Below are 22,560 nucleotides of genomic sequence, written 5' to 3'. Positions count from 1 at the left end.
GCACTAGACAAACCATCTGTAATATCTATTTAGAATAAAAAGTGATACTTTAAGGCAAATTCTGAACACTGGGTTTCACAGAAAACCTTCCTAGGACCCCCTGTTTAAAACAAAGTTGAAATGGTAAAACTAAAACAATTATATAAGTTAAGATAATCCTAATTTTACAGAAACAAAGCTATCTTCAAAAAAAAAAAAAAAAAAAGTTGGTACTAATCCAGGTTTATCCTCTAGAATAAGCTTCAACATCTGCCTTCGGCTCCAGTCATGATCCCAGTATCCTGGGATCAAGTCCCGCATCGGGCTCCCCACTCATCAGGAAGCCTGCTCTTCTCCCTCTCCTACATCCCCCTTACCCGTGCTTGCATTCCCTCGCTCTGTGTCTCTGCCAAATAAATAAAATCTTAAAAAATAAAAGAATAAGCTTCAACAAAGGACTGCCTGGTAAGATTAGAGGCCCAGCTCAGTGCACTGGAGGTCGCCTTGCAAAGACTCAAGCAAATGATTTTCCATGCTTTGCGGGCATTACTGTATTCGCTAGAGGACTTTATTTTTTCTGGAGTACTTTTTAAAAGGGTATAGTAAATCAATTCCCATAGCCACTTACAGTCATTGTTTAGAGTTTTATATGCTCCCATCTTTGACAGGAATTTTTCATAACCTTACCTGACGTCAGTCTTAAAGGGCAATGCAAACAAAACTTCAGCCCCATCCCGCCCTACCCACCAAAGCTGTCAACCCTACATCCCACTCCCAGTCTTGGAACCTGGGGCTGGAGAGAAAAGCAGTTTTCTGGACGAAAAAAGGCAGGGCTCCCTTTCTAGTGAGCTCCTGTGAACAGCTCAGAGGAAGAAACCACTCTGGAGGCCGGAAGCTCCCAGGCGACAGGATTCTGATCATCCCCACGTGTGAACGTGTCGTTCTAGACGGGGCACCAACCCTCCTCAACCCTCGAAGGCAGGAGAGAAGGGCACACTGAGGAACCAACAAGGAGCGAGAGGTGAGACTTCCTCTCAAACCACCATCTTCAAGGCAGTCACGAAAGCCAAGGAACCTCGACTTCCCATTGAGTAGGAACCACACTCCACCACAGCTGTGGTCTCGGTAAAATGCCTCCTTGATATATGATTCTCAGACGCCCCACTGAGTTCAACTGTTAACTCCTTATTAAGGAGGACTAGCTCTTAGGCACCTGTTATGCTCTTCCCTGTGCCGGATTAAGAGTCTTAAATATTTGCATCTGCTACATAGCTGTCCAGCCCACTGAGACGAAGACTGGAAGACATCGCAGGTGTGGGCCAGGGCAGCACAGTGAGCTGATAATGGACATCTCTGCAGAACGTTCCAGACTCACCATGCAGTTCACAGCCCAACCAGGCACAAAGGAGAATCAAGAACACTGTCCACCTGCAAAACACTGGTCAGGCAGGACTGGAAACCACCAGCTTCCCCAGTTCAGCGTCGCAAACTAGCTCAAATACTAGCCACGGTTTACCACCGTGAGTTAGTAGTATGTGAAAAATTACCACTTCTGAAGATGTCTACCTGCACAGTAATTTAACAGGAAAGATACTTGCAATGCAGAAGCCTCGCTCAGCAAAGGTGTGCTACCACAGAGGCCCGGCAAAGCCCACGCAGCTAGGGCAGAGTTCAAAGTCCAGCACCAAGGGGACTGAGTGAGTGAGATCAAGTGGAAGACACTTCTGGCCGGACTAGCCAGTGGGCTAGCGCTCAGTTACAGCACCTGGACATGAGTTGCGCTCCAGGGCTGCCGGGGTGCTCACCACCCTGGACGCGGCAGTCCAGCCAGCATTTCGGCAGTTTCTGATTTGAGACGGCTCACACTGCAGCCCGAGCTCAGTTCAGATGGACACCCCGAGCGTGCGCCCCACTCAGTGAAAGCGCGCTCCCCCGCTGCGGGCTGCGTAACCCCAAGGGCCCGTGGAGCACGATTCTGTTCCAGGCTGCCAGTCAGATGCCAGGGCTGTGAACAGTAGGGGACCCCTGGAGCCTTTATTAAGGATGGATTAAGGTTAAGGACTGGGAGGTGAGGAAGTGGAGGGAGACGCAGGAGGAGAGCCTTAAAGCACTTCAGTAGAGGAGATGGATGAAATCCAAGAAGAAAGCAGTTGCCATGGGACTATTTATAATAGGTGTTAAGACCCACATCCCAGCACTGTTTTTAGGGCTTCCTAACAGGTTAGATGTGGAAGCAGCATCAGAATCCAAGGCAGGGGCTGCTAATCAGAAAACCCGATTACGAACTCAAAAGAGACGAGTACCATAGACAGCCAGAATCTAGCACGAAAGGAATCCAAGCACCAGACCGATCTCCCAAGTCCTGTTCTACAGGCTGAGATGCAGCAGCTCTATTTTCACTGGCTCTCGGGTCTCTGTTACACTCCAAGTGAGAAAACTCCGCTCTAGTAGCTGCAACACCCGCAGCCTCTTCGGAGGTGTTCCCAGGGACCACCATCTTTGAAAGCTCCTTGGGCATAGAAGGCCAAAGACCCCTGGGCCAGGCACCTGCCCCAAACAGCCACTCAAGGGGCCCCTTTCTAGAAAAGCTTCCGAGCTCCTGTCGTTAGCGACAGAGCCAACAGCCAATCTGCGGCAGCCGTCACCACCAATCCCAACTGGGATTGAAGATTCAGAAAGGGGTACTTAATCCAAGCCAGAGGGGAGAAGACAGGAGAAAAAAAAAAAAAAACAAACAGAGCCAAGAGTAATGGAGTCCTGCTGATGGCATCAGTGTGGCAGAAAACGCAGGCCTGTCACCACGGACAGGATAACCTGGTCCCTAAAGCCTCAAAGGTCATGGCCATCTTTCTGGCCCCCGAATCCTACACTGGCATGTTAAACTAGGACACGCAGACCAGCTAAGTCCAACTCTAAAGAGAGCATCCTTAGGATAGAGGCAACATCTTGAAGTACCCTGCAAAGAGGCAAATATGCCAAGTGCCAGCGAGGGCTAAGACGGGCTACTTATAAGTACCCCGTTAGCAGGTCAGGGTGGGGTGCTCTTCTCCGTACAATCTGGGACAAGCCCCACGATCGTAAGCTACAGAACAGTTAGGTCTGGCCCTTTAGGGTTGAGAGGATAGGTGGTCTTCAAAACTAAGACCTCCAGGCTACTTTTGTTCCCTCCCCACACCTGAAAAAGATGCCGCAGAGACATAGCCCTAGTGCCTGTCCAATGCCAGGGTTTTGCGAGTTTGGGACCCACTTCAAGGCTGGCTGCCCCCTTCAGAGGAACGGGAGCCAGAGAATCTGCGCCGCAAATATCCTGTAAGCCCTCCCACACCTACCCCTACATTGCCCTGAACTGCAGCTTTCCAGAAGACAAGACCTTCTCCTAGCAACTCCTATTACCGTTCACGTGTTCTCACGGTGTCTCAGTAGCAAGTTTGACGGTTGTTCTAGCTTCTTACCCATGTCACAGGTGACAAGCCTAGAGGTTGACCAGTCGCCAGAGGTCACACAGCTGGCAAACAGGAAACCAGGGCTCAAACCCGGGTCTAGCCGGTCCACCCTCTATGTTCCCTCTTACTGCCCCCAATCTGACCACGGTAGAATACCTAGGAAATTTACCACCTTCACCTTTGAGTGCACGGTTGGGTAACGTTAAGTGCATTCACACTGCCATACAGCCATAACCACCGTGCAGCTCCAGAACTTCCCACCTTGTAAAACTCAACCTCTGTACCACTAAAACCACCCACCTGGACTCTCCCCTCCCTCCTGCAACCGCCGTCCTCCGTGGTCTCTAAATTCGCTTCATCCAGGTACCGCTCACATACGTGGACTCCTAAAGTCCATTGGTCATGCCCTTGAGGTGCATCTGTGATGAAGCACGTATCAGAACCTCCTTAAGGCTGAAAACGACTTTATGGTCTGGATCTACCAGTCCCTCATCCATTCATCCAGGATGGACACTGGCTTGTTCTGATCTTTTGAGCATTATGAATAATGCTAACCGCCCCCTCCTTTCTAATACCAAGTGTCCAATATCCTGCCTGATGCTAAGCAGTGGGAAAGACGCAACAAAGAGCATTTTGGGAAATTAGGTGGAATAGGCTTTACATTTTTCAATCAACAGATAATGCTAGTACACTTGTCCTAACATTGAGGCAATTATGCCCATGTATGGGTCATATTAATACACATATATTTAAAAGGGACTAGAAGTCAGTATAACTACAAAATCCAATGAGACTTCAGGGTTTTTTTGTTATAGGGCTCCACACCCAGCACATAGGACTTGAGCTCACAATCAGATCAAGGCCGTAGCCGAGACCAAGAGTCAGATGCTCAACTGACTGAGCCACCCAGGCACCCTGAACCTTTAAATTTTTTTTTTTTTAAGATTTTATTTATTTGAGAGACAGAGATCACAAGTAGGCAGAGAGACGGGGGAAGCAGGCTCCCTGCTGATCAGAGAGCCCAATGTAGAGCTCAGTCCCAGGACCCTGAGATCATGACCTGAGCTGAAAGCAGAGGCTTTAACCCACTGAGCCACCCAGGCGCCCCCCGAGCCTTTAAAGTTTTAACCAGACAGACCAGATGCAGAATGGAATGGCTCCATTCAAAGGAGTCTTTCATTGACAGCCATGGAAGCTCTCTGCTGACCCACCGAGATCATTCCAAGTCCAATGCTAACCCTGGAGGATGACAGCAGGGAGGCAGCCACATAAAACAGACATCAGTACCTTCAAGTCACTTAGTCTGTAACAGAAATGCAGCTCAGCGAACACCTACCTTACTCAACCAAACTAGTTTTTTGAGGAACTCCTGGATATAACCAGAAAGGCCTACCTCCCAGGCGTCGAGAGATTGCCACCACACAAGGGGAAACAAACACATCAGATCTGAAGTCAGTCTCAGGACAGGCGTTGAGGAGCTCCAGCTTCCTGGTGCCTCAGCAGAAAGACCACACCCAGCAGCAAAAAGCACGCGTTTGCCTAGATCAACTGTGACCTGCAGCCAGATCCTATCACATCGTAAAGGCATTCTCCTCACTCTGGCGTGCACTTTGTATGTGACACAGTCACACACATGTATACACACACAAAACAACAAAGGAACAAGCAGCTCGACAGCAAAGAAACTCGTTCCTGGCTGAGGAAACACTCATTTTCCTCATTTTATAAACAAACATTAGCCCTCATTAGCGAGTATAAGCAAATCGAAAATGATTAAATGTGATGAGACAAAGCAATTTATCTCCTTTTAACATACTAATACCTTCAAGCCCATTCATACAAGAAATGAACCACTAGACTGGGAGAACCCAAGGTCAAAAGACACTTTTGCAGGAATGGGCTGTGACTATATCCCAGCAGGCAGAAGGTACCCTGAACACTCGCTGGCTTAGTGATCAATCCAAAGGGATCAATCTTCAGATGTAGACGGAGGACCACCTGTGTGAGGGAAGACTCCAGAAACCGACTCAGTTGGATTTTTCTTTCCTGACTTAGCAAGTCTGTCCGGCAAGCCACTGGCTTTGTCTGAGCTCACACGAAGGATGGAGATCAGGATTTGCCCCCAATCCCCGTAAGGACTCACGGGCATCTGCCTGAGATGGTTAATCAAGTTGAATTGGGAATAAACAGGAGATTAGGCTTTTAATGTAAGTGACAACCTTAGGAAAGGCAAAAAAAAAAAAAAAAAAAAAAAAAAATCTGTGATCATAATTGTTAGGATATTATAGGCTATGATATAGGATATCATGATAGGTTAGGCTACTCAAAACCAAGGCAGTTATAGGAGCTTTCCATGTCCACAAACGTTACTTTGCTATTATTCCACATTCACACCTTGTGCTGAGCCTTCAGGCACAGTAATAAGAAAGAAAAACAACGTTTAATTATCTCCTGACAGGGGCTCCACATTCGTAGGTTGTTGAGGCAAGTGCCAGAGGAAACAGATGGGCCTTCCACCGGGTACCCGAAGCCAAAAGCCAAAATGACAGGAGAAAACGTTACAGTAAAGCTGGCTCCTTAGTGGAAAAAAGGCCTTTCCTCGAAGTGCCATGGCCTGGAAACAGGAGGGCAGTTTAAGAGGCTTTAAACTGATCCAACAGCATTCACGGAGTTCCCAAGTATGCAAGAACTGTAACTTGGGAACGAAGGGATGGGAGAAGATCCAACCTACACCTTGAATGAGAGGAACCGTGCAGATATGCACACTCAACCATCAACTACACACACGTAAGACATCCAGGCTATGTCAGAGGTTCATAAAATCTGGTTTTGAAAACATCCCATTTTCAGCAGAAACAGTCGGATAGGTCACTGGTGAAGCAGAGTAACAAAAACCTGTGAACTCACCATGCGATCTAGCAGTCTGCTGACAGTCCCACCGTCCCCCAGGTCACCACCATTCTGGTTCCCCCCCCCACTCAGTTTCATTATATACATACGTCCTCCAACAACATGGTCCATTTTGCTAATCAGAAACTCCTAGCTGGTGGTAGCATTCTGTCTGCATTCTCTAAAGCACTCAACATGACTAGTGGCACCTAAACTGGAGACGATAATATAAGCATGCAGCCTGTCCTCGGCAAGACTGTACTAGGCTCCAGTGGCCAGTTATCAGGAGATTAAACTAAAGTCCCCAGTGAATGACCAGGGCACACAAATAAGTAGCCGAATATAGTACATTTTACCAGTTCAAGGATCTTTACCTTGTCATCTTCCCCAAAAAATGATCAGTTCCGAGGTCAGAATACAAATGGAAATGGAATTCTGCCCAGTAGGTTTACCTATAGAGGCTGGTCTCTAAGCCGGGGAACCGGAATTTGGTGCAGAGAACACTGGAAGGGAAGTGTTTGAATTCCATGCAGAAAACATCCGATGTTTTTGTTCACTCAGGATTTCACATCACCACACATTTTGGCAAAAGCTCTCTGGGAAAAATCATTAACTTTCCCTGATGAGCCTCTTCATTCCTTCCCCAAACTTCAGCCAAGGAGAGAAAAGCCTCCAGGGTCCACGTCGGTATCCGAGTCACTCAAACGAGGGCAGGAACTTATGAGCCAGTGAATAAATGTTAAGAGGAGCATTATGAGCTATTAACTTGGACCTCAGATTTAGAGTCTTCATCATTCCCACAGCAAATCAGCAAGATAGCACCAGCACTCACCCTCTCCAGGATCCAGACAACGTGAGGACCTCCCTCCTGTCCCACCTACAACGCCCCTGCTTGCAGGGGGCTGCTGAACCGCTTGGACAAAGCCCCGGTGAAGCCCCTACAGTTACAGTCCTGGCTATCCCTCTGGAAGGTGCCCTCCTCAGATGCCAAAGAGAAACCTTGCATAAGAGGCCCCGGACTAAATGAGCAGATGGAAAAGAGCTTCCCAGAGGACTGTGCCTGCTCTCCATTCGTTCTTAGAACAAGAGGCTCACTAGATACCAAGTGTGGCAAGAAAGATGATGTTCTTGCTGTGCTATTGGGGGAATGGGGGACAGAGCCAGGCGAAGCATCTGTAAAGGAGTCAAAATGGTTACATTTCCAGTCCCCCAGATTGACACTGCTTGAGTGTCTTACATCTTCTATGTTTGGATCTTCAAGAGGTGAACTGTTTTGGGGGCCACGGAGAGCGAAGGAAAGCCAAAGACCATTTTGCCTGCATTTGGGACAGTGTGACAAGGCACCAGGATGCCCGTGGGGTTGAGGGTTGTGGCGGCAGAAGGATGAAAAGCACTAAGTTCCTAAAGAAAGGAACTCTAGGGTCTGACCATCTGCCCACCTTTCTGTATTCAGACCATCCTTCCTTCCTTGTCCTCTGGGAGGATTCTCTGCTGCTGGGGGACAGGGCAGCACTAGGTAGAAAGCAACCTCCGTGTGCCAGACTCTTCTGTACAGATGTTCTACCATCAACGGAACAAATCTTCGTGGAAGGCAGAAGCCAGCCCCTGGCCAGACACCTGGGGGTCCTACTTCCTTGGTAAGAGAAGTACAGCTTCTGGCCAGTCCATAAGCCGAGCTCCTCCAGTTGTAATGGGAAGGAGTTACTAGTAAGTGAATTAATACACAGCACTTAGAAATAACCTGGCTCAAAAAAGACTCCGTGAATGATAGCTATCTTAGCTCCCTGAATCAGGGTTTTCATTTTCTCCGGGTAAATACGCAGTATTGGGATTACTGGATCATATGGTATTTTTTGAGGGACCTCCGTAGGTTTTCCATAGTGGCTGCACCAATAGTGCAGAAGGGTTCCTGTCCTCCACATCCTCTATCTTGTTAATTGTGATTCCATTAGAAGAGTTAGCTATTGGGCACCTGGGTGGCTCAGTCCATTAAGTGTCTGCCCTGATACAGGTAACAGAAGGAAACCTACAAATGAACACATTAAACATATGAAGAGAAGCTCAATCCTACAAGGGAAACCAACTTTAAGTCAAAAATGAACCTGGTAGTAGAAATTTAAGAGGAGCAAAAACAGCCGGTGCCAGGGAGAGGTGAAGAAAGTTTTTTGGAGGCTACTGGTCGTATTGAGGACAGCTAAACATACATGTCAACAATCCTACTCTTAGGAATATATCCTAAGTGAATAACTGGAAAGAGGTTCCAAGAATGTTGTGCAACATTTTCCACACACACACACAAAATTATAACAATTCAATGTTCATCAAAATTGGAATAGTTAGGGGCACCTGGGTGGCTCAGTGGGTTAAGGTCTCTGCCTTCGGCTCGGGTCATGATCCCAGGGTCCTGGGATCGAGCCCCACATCGGGCTCTCTGCTCAGGAGGGAGCCTGCTTCCTCCTCTCTCTCTCTCTCTCTGCCTACTTGTGATCTCGATCTGTCAAATAAATAAAATGAAATCTTTAAAAAAAAATTGGAATAGTTAACATTAAGGTAAATCCATAATATGCCATTTTATATGGCCATTGAATGGTAAAATTACCTTTATACGCCACAGAGTTAGGGGAGCACAGTAGCTTAAGATCTGGAATAGTATCTATGGCATGATCCCATTTTTAAGTATATTATACTGGGGCACCCAGGTGGTTCAGATGGTTAGGTATCTGCCTTCAGTTCATGATCTCCAGGTCCTAGGATCAAGCCCCACATCGGGCTCCTTGCTCAGTGGGGGAGCCTGCTTCTCCCTCCCCCTGCTTCTGTGCTTGGTCTCCCTCTCGAATACATAAAATCTATAAGAAGTGTATATTGGAAAAAAAAAAAAAAAGAAGTGTATATTGAACCATGCATCAATAAAGCAGTGCTGCTAACAAACTACATATGGAGTCTTAAATTTTTTTAGTAGCCATGTTAAAAATAGGTGAATCAAACACTTTAGCCCAATATATCCAAAGTATTTCGACATTTAATCAAGAATAGCAGGAGGTATTTTACATTCATCTTTTGTACAAAATCTTTAAAATCTGAGTTGGGTTTTTAGGGGGTTTTTTGGTCCTTGTTTTTGTTTGGTTTTGTCTTTCACACCTCCAGCTCCTCTCCACTTGGGCCAGCCGCACTAAGTGCTCAGGAACACCCTATTGAACAACACAGGCCTGGAAACTATACGTAAGTGATTAACAGCAGCCGTTTCTGGGAATGAGATTAGAGCCTTTGCCCTTCCCACATTGTGGGAATTGTTTCAATAATCGTTTGCATTAACAAAAAAACAACCAAAAAAAGGCATTGTGAAAAGTGTTTAGATTTCCCTTAAGAACTCCAATGAAAGGCCAGAAAGCACAGCTTTAATTGAAAACTTCCTTCAAACTGCTCTTGCCCATTCCCCAGGGGGGCAGGGGGAGAGTGGAACCTCCAAGGCCACCCACCACACAGCATGACGACTCCAGGGGGAAAAAAAGCTGATCACCAGTTAAGCCCATGCAGTGCACGAGGCACTTCACAGGATAAAGCATGTGATCATGCAGGACTCTGAAGACGCAGGTACCGTCCCAGGTTCAGATGGAAAAAAAAATTAAATTTTTTTTTAAAAAATCAATCCACTTATTCCAAAGCATCAGAGCGGAGCATTTAACCACATACCCAGGACAGTCCTTACCAAGATCATGACCAGAGGCCAGGACTGCCCACACCAAGGTCATGATCTGATCTTTATTAAAATCATGTTCTAAGACTGGCATGCTTTAGAGAAAATCCTACCCATAATTTTTATTTGCAAGAACCCCCAGATCCTAACATGTCTCCTTTAAGCTCATATATCCTCAAACATCAGTTTATATAAGTGGAAAGTATCACCCCAAACTGAACAGGTTTTAAAAAAAAAAAAAAGTATTGAGTATTCCTTGCCCCATTCCAACTTTTCTGTCCACCCTCAAGCTGGAAACTTCAAGATCGGATTTGATGACTCCTGCCCTTGTTGAATTTTAGGCTCAATAATCCCTAAGTGGCTAAAAAACAAAACAAACAACAACAAAAAAAAAAAAAAACAGTGTAAGTGGGCTCCTGGGTGGCTCAGTCAACATCTGTCTTTGGGTCATGTCAGGATCCCAGGATCCTGGGATTGATCCCCACATCACCCTCTGCAGCTGTCTCTCGTGAATAAATCTTTAAAAAAGATACTTAGCACCCCATATCTTGGTGTGTAAATACCCCTCAATAAAAGGAAACAGACATCACTTTAACCAAAGGATCGAAGGGATACCATCAGAAATGGGACACGATGATAGCACAGCTCTCTTGATATGGTGCCCTAAGAGCAATTGATTTCTCCTGATGTTTTCTTAGCCAAAATTCATAAATGCCACGTAAGCAGAACACACCAGGGTTATCCAAACTGAAGACGTTTCTACAAGATAATGGACCCATACTCATATTGCCAATGTTATAAAAGAGAAGAAACGGAGAAACAGCCCCTAACCGGAAATCAAAGGTGCAAAGATGCTAAACAATGTGGAATCCTAGAAGGGACCCTGGCCCAGAGAAAGGTCATTAGTGTTAACACTGATTAGCTTCAGTAAGGTTCACAGACCAGTTAGTTCCGCATGAAGTTTAATTTCCCTGTTTCAACAACTGGGCTGTGCTTACAGATGGCATTAACACTGGGGGTATTTGGAATAAAACACAACTCCATGCCCCTTTTTTTTTTTTTTTGCAACTGTTCCAGAAGTCTAAAATTTCATGATCCAAGAGCTAAGCTATTACTATGGCTGCCATCCCCAATTCAGTCTCGCTCATCCCTCCCCCCCTCCATGCTTCCCAGCCCTCTCCCATCGCCTCCTGATAATGCCCTCCCCCTTGCATCCTCCATGTCTATTTAAATCCTATTCACTCAAGGCCCAGTCACAGCCCACCACTGCTAAAGGAAGTCCTACCCCACCCCTTGTCCCCCTGCCCCCCACCGCAGCACACCCAACTCCTGCTTCCACGAAACACCCGCAATGGAGTATCTGTGTTCCTCCCATAACACAAGGGTAATGTTGTATCATTAAGGACACACGGGTACGGCTGTATTAACTCCGAGCACTTCAGGTTCTACTGCCCAATGACAAGGCAAAATGTTTGTGCAGACAAGCCAATCCGAACAGACGTTCCACTCTTAAATGAACTGCTTTTTAATGCTGTTTCTGGGGAGCCTACTGAAATGTATGATGGGCCAACTATTTCAACTAATACAAGTCTACCTTGTAAACTATGTATAGTGAAATACACTACCATTCAGGGAAGGCTGTATTCGGACTTAAAGGTTTTTAGCCGTATACCTTATAGCTGACCATTACAACACAAAATATTTAGGAATAACAAAAATCTCTTGCCAGGTCATAGAAAATGTATTTTTCACTTAGAGGTGCCTCGGCCCTCCAACCAGCAAGTGGATGCCATCTCTCTGAACAATGTAAGTACAACGGTATATGGAGAGACTCTGACCAGACCTGGAGTGGTCAAGAAGCCTCTCATGGGGGTGGGTACCTTGCAGTCAACTGAACTATTCGGAGCACATTAACCAAAAGGAAACTGGAAGAAACTAGCAGCCAGAATGCAAGCTTTCCCAAGAGGCCCGAGTGAGGAGACATGGTGTCAGCAAAGAGCTACAAGGAAATTCCAGGAGTTGGGGCAGGGGGATTTGGGTGGGGGTGGGGGGATGCGGGGACAAGCTCATAAGCAGCTCTTCAGTACAAGGCACAATGCTAAACACACTGGAGGCTCCAAAAAAGGTTTGCTGTGTTGTCTCTTCTCTAGGTGTGCTCAGCCTGGGGGAAGGGGGTGGAAGGATGGGACAAGAACTACTGACAAGGGGGTTGGGGCGGGGCACGCTCACTCAGTGCATACCTGTAATAGGCAGAGAACATGCCCAGAACTGGGGACAATCTGCATGCAAACTTTGGAATTCTGATGCTCCCCAGCAGAGCCAAGAGCCCACTAGCTTTGCAGGCCCATCTGAGGAAGGGAGGCAGACAAGAAGTGGGAACTAGGGATGGGAAAGGCAGCAAGATGCAAGGCAGAGAATAAGGCAAGAAGGAAGGGGTGGGGGCACACTAATGGCCTTTGTGCTTCAAAGGACCGCAAGGAAGCCAGAGCCCTTGAGTTTCTCAACATCTCCTCGGCCAAGCCACCATGGTTCCCAGAATCAGATCCTAAGATGAAGATTCCTGTTTAAGTGACCTGTTGGGTGGTGCTCCCAAGACCGGGGGAGTGGGACAGGGAAGAAGGCGGCAAGCAGGGGTGTGATATTCAGCAAAATCCAAGAAGTGAAACTTGGGCTCAATTTGCACAGCTCTGGAAAGAGCAGGGGCCTCACCCTAGGGCAGTCCCGTTCCCAAGGCTGGGGAGTGTGGAAGGTACTTTATAACTAAAGGAGTTATACTCCCTTTAGTTAAAGGACTGTCCCGGGGGAAGGGGTGTGTGCTCAGGCTGCAAGAACCCTGGACAGAAACGGGTGCCATCGGGAGTGAACAAGCACCAGAGAAGAGTCAAGGGCCCCAGGAGCACTGCCAGCATCTGCTACCACTTACGTCTCTACCGGCACCAGTTTTTTGAAATATCCTTTGGAGCCAAAAGTAGGAGTGAATCCTTAATGCTTCCAAGGGTGGCAGGTGGGGACAAGAGGCAGGTGGCTCCTGCTGCTTTCCAGACGGACACCCAGGAGACACCTGCATACCCGATGCATAAGGAAAGCAGAGGACAAAGCCCCCATTAACATACACAGGGGGGCTCCACCAGTAAATCAGCAGCAAACAATCCCGGCTAGGACACCATTTATCAATTACGGGGGGGGGGGGGGGGGGGGATATCAACCAGAAAAGTGTTTGAAGGTACTTATTTCAGTCTGCGACTTCTGTCACTCTGCTGGCTAGAATCCAAACAGCCTCCTGAAAGACTCCTCTGAAAAAACAGTATTTATAAGAAGGGTTATTCTGAGGAAAAACTTAAAGTCAGACTATTTTCTGCAGTTATCACAAATTGTATTTCTAACACTTCCGCATGCTCAGGTCTCTTCCTGGGACCTGTGTGAATCAAGTTAGCCCATACCTCCAACCCACAGGAAAAGCAGGACTAATTGCCACATACATGCACTTTGGGACACGACCGCTGCTTGTCAGCTCCAGGTTCCTGTGAAGAGTAGAGGAGGCTGCGGCACCTTGACATCACCCTTAAAGTGCCTGGCATGGACTCTAATTCTCTTCCCTCCAAGAAAAGTCTCACTAGAGAGCAATTTCTCAAAGATGAGGTGTTGGGTCTTCTGAAAACAGACATTCCCTTGTTGATGGGAAGCTGGGAAGTGACCATCATCAAGGACTAAAAACTCAAAAAAAATTTTTTTTCACATAGCATAAGAGCATCCAGTTGGAGTACAGCTAGCTAGAAAACAGTAATGTGGCAGAGGAGGGGAAAAAAAATTCTTCTAGAATAAGTAGAAATAGAATAATATGTTTTTACCTGAAACTGTACTTTCAGAATAATTTATGTACTTACAGTTCTCCTTCCAATAATATCTTCCAACTAGGTCACTAAAGCAACAGGTATAGTCCTAAAGGGCTTTAGTATTTCCAACCCACTTATAAATGCTGTTGACATAATGGATAATTATTTCCATCATGCATAATACATTACAGTGCATGCCTGTATCCAGCATTCATCACATTAAACTAGTCTAGCAAGTTAAAAGGGAGAACATGAACGGTTTTAACACACTGAAATGAACAAATCATCTCCCTAAGAAAATGAATCCGAGTAGCAGGCACGGTTTCTCTAAGTAATTTGTGATTCATATGCATACTGAGAATCCAGCCTAGCAAGTAGGGTAATAATGGTTAGAAACAATGCACCAGCTTCTCACAGTAAAGCTTAAGTCTAACTCGAAAAACAACTGCTCAAAATTCAATCTGGAAGCTACTGGGTGAGCCACAGAAAGTCTGATTTCAGATTCATCTACCTAAAAGTGATTAAGAACTAGAAACCCCCCCGAACACGATCAGGTCAAGTCTCTCAGCCCTGCAAAGACATTCTAAAACCCTGAGTTGTGTCAAACCCTCAATATCCATGAAGCCAATTTAAGTGACTTGTGTGTTCACTCAAGACCCTTTTCTTAGGATAGTTTTGTCCTTACCACAAACCCAGAAAATTACTCTCAAACTTTGGCTCGGACTGCCGCTAGGGTCCATTTCTAATAATTAACATGCAATTCACTCACTTATAATATACTCGTTTCTAAGGAGAAAAATCGAGTGTTTTCCCCTGGAAGTATGGTCTATGAAAAGCAATCCAATCTTGTTTTAAGATCAGGGCTTCAAAATTACAGGTTTATTCAGTTATCCATTAGCTTCATTCACCTAGTAACCACATGACCTGATGAAGGACTTTGTGATACATGGCAGGCATAAGCCATTGAGGCACTCGTTTTATTTGGCAGTCGAGTAGGGTCTCCGTGCACTTCTGAGTGTTAACAGAACTTCAAGTCTTTACATTCCAGTTCAGGCGTCCCCACCCCCCGGGGTTCCAGCTCTAGTCCAAGTGCCTGACAACCCGCTTCGCGGAAAAACTGAAAGCCAGGGCTTTGAGGGCTCCTCCCAAGACGCACAGGGGTAAAGCGTGGGGCACTTTTCAAAGCCAGACACGCCAGAGATTTTAACCGAACCGCTCTCCCCCAGCCTTCCCCCTTTCCCGAAGCAGTCACCCACGCCGGGAGCCCTGGTGGGGGTGGAGGAGGTGTTGGAGGCTGCGGTGACCCCACCCTCTACAGCCACCTCTTGAGTGTCCTCCCAGCTCGGCTCGCTCTCTTCCCAGGAGAAATTAGAAAAACCGTCCAACGATGCAGCCAGCCCACCCCGCCGCAGAGCTCGCCCACGCACGGGACAGCGGAGAGCAAGAGCCAGGTGAGGACGCGGAAGTAGCTCTTCCTCCCCGCCTAGACCTGTTGGCCGGGGCGGGTCTCCTGCAAATCGCACACCCACGCGCGCGCACCCTTCCCCGGGCCCCGCGCGCACACACTCACCCGTGCACGCACACGGACGCACGAGCCACTGTCAAACGGGTCACAGCCCCGGAAAAGACGGAGCGTGCAAGCCTCTATAACTTACTGAAGGGGGGAGGGGCACATGCTTACAAGCCCGGGCCCGTCGCGGTCCCCTGCCAAGCTGAAACCCGAGCGGGGCGCGGCGGCGGCTGAGCGGTCGTAGACGCTCGGGGAGGCGGCGGCTGGTCCCGAACTTTAAACAACTGCCGCGGAAGCAGGGCGTCTCCACCCAGCCGCACCTGTTCCCGACCGTGGGGGCCGAGCCCCGCACATCCCTGCTGACCTTGAGAACATCCCGGAAATCCAAACTCCACCCCCAGGTCAGCGTTCCTCCGACCCCCATCCCATCGGTAACTGAAGCCTTCTTGGTACCCACGCGGAGGGGCCGCTTCCAGCCTCCCCCCGCAAATTAAGAACTCGCTTCCTTGGGGTCTCTGCAGATCCTTCGAGCATCTCACTTCCCCCGTTGCTTATCTCCCCTTGCCCACCCTAGCCATCAGCCCCTTACAGCAGGTTGGGTCCCCTTTTCTCCATCCCGAGTGCTAACATCCCCTAAGTGCGGGCTTCCCCCACTGGTGCGCTGGAGCTAAAGGAAGCCTTACAGGGACGCCCTTGCGAGCTGCTTTGCAGAGCGGCTGGAGCGAGGTCCACGGGCAGGAGAGGGGGCGGCAGCGGGGCTGTCCCCACGCCCCGGGCCCCGCACTGGCAGCAACCACCCCCCCCCCAACGGACCGGGAAACTCCGTAGAGCCAGGCGAGGAAAGCGACAGCAGGGCGTCGGTTTGGGGGCGACAAGCCCTGGCCGGAGGCAGAGCTGCCGAGCGGACGCCACCGGGCCGCCGGGAGCCGCGGCCGGTCAGCGCAGGACGTTCCCGGAGCAGCCAAACTTTCTCTGCCTCCCGAAGTTCTGGGCGCCGGGGAGCAAGCAAGGGGGAGGCTGCCGGGCAGCTGCCGGGCCCCCGCCCGCCTCCAGGGACCGCAGAAGAGGGCGCCCCCGAGGGCCGCGGCGGCCGGCAGCGCGCCGCCCTCGCCCTCACCTGGGCCGCCGGGACCGCGGCGCGCGGCCCGCACTCACCTGGCTGTAAAGCTCGCCGACAGACATGACCCTGCGGGCCGGCCCGCGCCGGGGCACCGCGCCTGGCGTGCGGCCCTCGCCCGTGCCCCGCCGCGCGGCGGGTCCCGACTCCTCTCCGCCCGCCGGCTCTCAGTCCACCGCCGGCCCTTCTGGCGCCATCTTCCCGGGCCGGCCCAGAGTTTCCCGGTGTCTAGCCGCTCGCCCCTGGACCTGTCCCGCCGGCTTCCTGGAGGCGCCGCGGCTGGCTCGCCCTCGGCCGGCGCGACCTTTACTCCCGCGGTGGCGGCGCAGCTGCGGCCGGGCAGGAGTGGCGGGCGGGGGAGGAGGCGGCGCGGCGCCGCTCCCCGCTCAGGTATGGGAGGAGGTGCGGGCGCCCAAGGGGGAGGGCCGAAGGCGGGGAGGGAGGGCCGCGGAGCTGGGAGCGGGTGCAGTGCGGCCGCCGCCTTTGAGCCCTGTGGGGGCCGGGCTGGACGCGCCCTCCCGCGCCCCCGCTGCAGCGGGGTCCACGGGGCCGGGGGCGGGGCCGGGGGCGGAGCAGGCGCGGGCCGCCCCCTGCTGGCCGCCAAGGGCACGCCGGCACAGGTGCGCGCGGGTGCTGCACCTGCCGCGCCACGCTCCCCGTGCCCTCGGGAGAAGCCGGGCAGGGAGAGTGGAAACAAGACGGAGAAGCAACAGACGGCGAGGCGGAGGGAGAGAGAAAATAGAGGAATAGAAGTCTATGCCTGAAACCTCCCATCATTTCCCCCGAACTTCACGTGGCTGCGTTCAACATTCTCACTAAAATTCAGTTCTGTCATGGGAGGTTATAAAAGGGGACTTAGCTATACCAACGACGGTCTCCGTCAAACTGACCTCCCTGGCCTAAAGTCCTTGCTAAAGAAGTGGATTCGTAGCTTCTCTACTTGTTTTGCCGGTTTCACCCACGGCTTCCGATTAGGCTCCTAACCGCCGTCACCCCTATCAGAGGATTATAGTTAGCTTTTGCGGAAAGTCTGGCATGTTCTTCTCTCTTACATGCGCACTCTCCATTTCTCTGCCACTTTCTACCTCATTTTTGTCCCGTCCTCCCGCCCCCCTCCCCGCTAATGGCATTTGGCTGCCTGCAGTAGCTTCTGTCCTCCTTCTACCTGTAGTGGAAAAGGAAACTTCAGCCCAAAGGAAGGTAGTTGGCAGGAGTTGGTGGAGGGAGAGCAAATACTGTAGAAGAAAAGGACCTTGGTTCATCTGAAGGTGGCATTTGTCCCTAAATGAGGAACAGCCTCTGAGGGTAGTTCTCAGCTGCAGGGTGCGTCCATCCCCGCTGCAGAAATAGTTCTGGAACCTCAGACGCTGGATGGGGCTTCTTAAACTCTCTGCATTTAAGACCTTCCCACGTGGAATCCAGGACCTCCATTTAATTCACCTGCCCAGCCTTTCCCAACTGTGCCTCCTCAATGAGAACGGCCTAGGGAGCTTTACCAGATCCAAGGAAGGAACCCTACCCTCAGGAATTCTGATTGGTGAACTAGGTGACCCTAGTGTCTGAATCTTTAAGCTCCTCCATAATTCTAAAAGATCGTACTTCTGAGGTTAACAAATGCAGTGACCAGAGCTTGGAGGACTCTCCTTGGATCTGAAATGGAGCTCTTGACATCACCGGCTGGAATAGAAAGGAAATGGCTCCACCACTGATCTCTCACTCAAAAATCTGTCTGCCTGGTTTCCTTTCCTGTTTTCTAGTAGTTCTCCAAGTGCAACCCAGGGCTATCAGCATCACCTGAGAAGTTTAGAGCTACAGATTGTCAGGCTTCAGACTTGCTGAATCTGAAAGGCTGGGAGTGGAGCCAGCACCCTGTTTTCACACCTAAGGGATTCTCCCCTTTTGGGTAAAGAAACCCCCTTGCTACAGCTTAGTCCCCATGTCTGCTCTGGACATTGGCTTCACCACCATTCTCCATCAGGGGTCTCGTCTGTACCAGCAACTCTTTCTCTATTCTCCTTTCCTGCTAAACTTCAGGTAGTAGCTTGTAACAGCTGGCTCCACTTAAACACAGTCCCCCATAATTCACGGGTTCTCAACATTTTCTGCACCTTTATAAAAACAAATGCCTGATGTCCACTCCCAGAAATTCTGATTTAACTTGTCTGGGGTGCTGCCTGGGTAAAAGGATTTTTAAGAGCTCCCAGGTCATTCTAATGACAGCCAAGGTTAAGAATTGCTGCTTTAGTCCCTTCCTAAGTGACTGCTCACCCTGCATCTTACTGAAATTGTTTTCTTCCTCTGAAGCATGGGGTAGTAAATGACTCTCCCCACTCAGGTTCAACCATCTTCTTCTTAGCACCTCTCATTTTTCTCCTCTTGTTTTCCCAGCCTCTCTAAACATACCTTCGTGGTGTCATTTTCTTTCTTTCTTTTTTAAGATTTATTAATTTGATAGAGAAAGATCACAAGCAGGCAGAGAGCCAGGCAGAGAGAGGGAGGAAGCAGGCTCCCCACTGAGGAGAGAGCCTGACGTGGGGCTCGATCCCAGGACTCTGAGATCACAACCTGAGCCGAAGGCAGAGGCTTTAACCCACTGAGCCACCCAGGTGCCCCATGATTCCCTTTTCTAACTCTGTTTGCTGGTTCTTCAATAAAACTGTGGCCCATTTCCCAAATCTCGTCTTCTCATCCACAGTTCCCATTTTGCCTCTCACTGCATTGTTAACTCTCAAATCTAATTCTAACCTTACTATAGTAAGGTTATACCCACCTTTCCATCTGCCTGGTAGACAACACTAGCAGTCCCACCAGGACCTAGCATTAACCTGAAACTCATGTGTTTCCATCCTTCCTCCCCATCCCCTCCCTGCCTCCAACCTTCTAGCTTCCATCATACCTGGCACAGATTAAAAGCTCAGTTCATGCTGACTGAACCAAATTACCTCCCTGAGGAGAATCCTACTCTTGGCCAGGGCTTTGTGAATTTCTAATCTCACAATCAGATATGGTCTTTCCCTCTTTGAATAATAATACAGATTTGTTAAAACTCACTTTGTGCCAGGAAACTTGCCAACTGCTTTCCTTCTGGGATCTTGTCTGAACCTCAGAACAGCCCTATAAAGGAAGTTTAAATAATGAATCTATTTCACAGATGAGAAAGGTGAGGCCGGTGGGAGGAACATTCTAGAGCAGGCCTTCAACTACACTCTGTCTCACTCTAAGCCCTTGTTTTTGCTCTGGGGGTTCTTTACCATTAATGTGTACCAGGCCGATGGGGTACCAGGTGGTGCTAATTCTGTTGGTCCATGTGTGGTCCACGAATCTGCTTGTTTAATAAGTACCCCAGCTGGCGTAGGGTCAGTTCAAACTTAATTCTCCCAATAGGTGAATGAGTGAGAGTGGAAGTGGATTCCTTGCTAGTTGAGCCTCCAGACGGGACTTGAAGACCACAGCCCCAGCTGACATTTTGATCGTAGCCACATGAAGCACCCTCAAACAGAGGATTCAGAAACGCTGTGTCTCAATTAAAGAAACATAATAAAGTCTAGGGACCTGCAGAAACTGTAGGATAATAAATGAGTGTGGTTTGAAACCCCTGATCTTTGGGGTGCTTTGTGATGTACCAAACGATGACTAATAAAATCACATACAGAAAGTGTCCTGTGATGACTGGCTTACTGGCAAGAACTTTGTCCCCACAATTTCCTCTCATCCGCTTAGTGGCAGATTGCTTTCCCGAATGTTCCTACTGGCAAGGCAGCCATCTTCTTACTGGGGTGGGGGGTCCACCAATGTAGGCCAAGATATTTGAAGGAGTTCTAGTCCATAATCTGTTTTAAGGGAGTCGGTGTCCAGATCCTCAATCTCCATTCGCCCTGGCAAATCTCAACACTGATTTGCCAACAGACAGGACAGCAGTAAAGGGGAGGGGGGAGGTCTCGTTATCAGATCTCCCTCCTTACTGCTCAGAAGAAAGATGCTTTGTTTGGGGAGCAAGGGCCTCCAGGACACCAAACAGAAAGACAGAAACTTTGGTGTTGATAATGGGAGTGACTCTCCTGAAGGGGCCATGTACCCTGTGCAGGACAGGTAGATTCCAATTCTGTTAGCAACAAAATTGAAGGAGGACCCAAACCCGCTGTCAGCCAGCAGATTATTGTCTTTAAAAGATTTGTGCATGTGATGGGGGTGAGGGGGTAGTGAGGAGCAGAGGGAGAGGGAAAGAGAAGCAGATTCTGCTGAGCACTAACTCAAGGGAGCTTGGTCCTAGGACACTGAGATCATGACCAGAGCCAAGATCAAGAGTCAGACACGTAACCCACTGAGCCACCCAGACACCTCTGTCAGCTGACAGATTATTAAAAATAATCTTCTGATGAATCACTATGCGGTTTTTGGCAACTCTGAAGGAATTCAAAGAATGGAGGGACATTGTTCTATTAGAACTTCCTTTCCCATCTACGAATGTATGTAAACAAATATAGCATCTATGTCTAGAATGAAAATCAGAATAAATTTTGAAGTTGCATAAAAACATCATCTTTTGTTCAGGATAATGTTAATACTAGACCACTAAAAATGGTTTAAATTTTGTTAGTCTATGTACATACTTTTGTTATACGTAAGTATTGTAGGGTGGTGGTTTAAAGAGTTTTTAGCATAAAAATGGACTAAAATTCTGTAGAGAAAATGGAATGGAACTTCAAACTGAAGAAAAAAACCGAATGTTTAAAGAACTCATTTGCGTGTTCTCTTAACGAGCAACAGAGGGTATCAAATTGCTGTGGCAGTGAGAACCCATTGAATCCATTTAAAAGAGTTTGAGCTTTATTTTAAGCTGACAATATGTACAACACGCCAAAACTTGCATCTGTTGCAACTATCTAAACTTATGAAAATTTTAGTTATTAAACTAAAAACGTGGGGAGACATAACATGGTTTTTCAAAGTCCCTTTGGAGAGCCTGAAAGCAAGAAAGCCCATTAGAGCAAAGGGCAGCCTCTTGCACAAACTACCAAATTAGACTTTATTGGGAATTTAGGATTTAAAATGGCATTAACGGGGGCACCTGGCGGGCTCAATCCGTAGAGCACGCGACTCCTGCTTTCTGAGTGGCGAGTTCAAGCCCCTCGTGCGTGGGCTTCGAGCTTACTTAAATTAATGATGATGATGATGATGATGGTGATGGTGATAGAAGTCATCTGGGTGACTCAGTCGATTAAGCGTCTGCCTTCCATCCACTCAGGTCATGATCCCAGCGTCCTAGGATCGAGCCCCCAATCAGGTTCCCTTCTCCGTGGGGTGTCTGCGTCTCCCTCCCCCTCTGCTGCTGCCTCTGCTCATGCTTTCCCTCTCTCTCTCTCAGATTAAAATTAATTAATTAATTTTAAAAATGGCATTAACAGCCTTGGTGCTGTGGAATGCTTTCAGCTTTGTGGTTTCTTCAGGGTCATCTCTGAGTTTTTCTGAGGGCAATGCAGATTTATTTTTCTCCTGTTCTGTTTTTTTTTTTTTTAAAGACTTTATTTGTTTGACAAAGAGAGACAGCAAGAGCAGGAGCACAAGCTGGGGAAGTGTGAGAGGGAGAAGCAGATTCCCCACCGAGCAGGGAGCCAGATGTCCCAAGACGTCTAATGGCTGAGCCACCCAGGCGCCCTTTTCCCCATTCTAAGTTAGCGCTCAGCCGGTGAGGTCTTCAGCAGTGAATTCTGTTACCCTCCGTATGGAGGAGACCCTGACACCGAACCCAACCTGGATTCCTGCACCCCCAGGTGGCGAGGAGTGGTTGAAGATGCTGGTAGAGGGAGGTGGGGGGGAGAAAGGATGCAGGGAGGGCCCTGAGGAATGTGGGGGGCTGGGTACCCCAACCAGAGAAATGGGGACGGCATAACTGTTTTCAAATACTTGAAAATCTGTCCTGCGAAAGACAGATTAGGCTGGTCCTGCCTCGTGGAGGCCAGACTCGGACCACAGGGAGGAAGTTAGAGGACAACCACAAAGATCAAGTACATTCTAATCAGGAAAACTGCTTAGCAGAGAAACGGGCCTTTCATGAGGAAGTGAGTGTGCTGTCCTGGGAGAAATTCAAGCAGAGG

General features: G+C 48.8%; 1 protein-coding gene across 1 annotated transcript in view; it reads right to left on the bottom strand.

Moving 5' to 3' along the window:
• The window catches only part of MYO5B (myosin VB), a 333,183-nt gene extending 316,645 nt beyond the window's left edge, over positions 1–16,538 (bottom strand). The window contains exon 1 of the mRNA XM_044243014.1: positions 16,504–16,538. Coding sequence (XP_044098949.1) covers positions 16,504–16,530 — 27 coding nt within the window. The 5' untranslated portion in view covers positions 16,531–16,538. The remainder of the gene's footprint in view (positions 1–16,503) is intronic.
• Between the last annotated feature and the right edge of the window lie 6,022 nt (positions 16,539–22,560).

Source organism: Neovison vison, chromosome 3 (genome assembly GCF_020171115.1).
Source record: "Neovison vison isolate M4711 chromosome 3, ASM_NN_V1, whole genome shotgun sequence".
NCBI classification, from domain to species: Eukaryota; Metazoa; Chordata; class Mammalia; order Carnivora; family Mustelidae; genus Neogale; species Neogale vison.
Note: the sequence above shows the minus strand (reverse complement) of the source record. Positions and strands in the feature narration are given on the sequence as shown.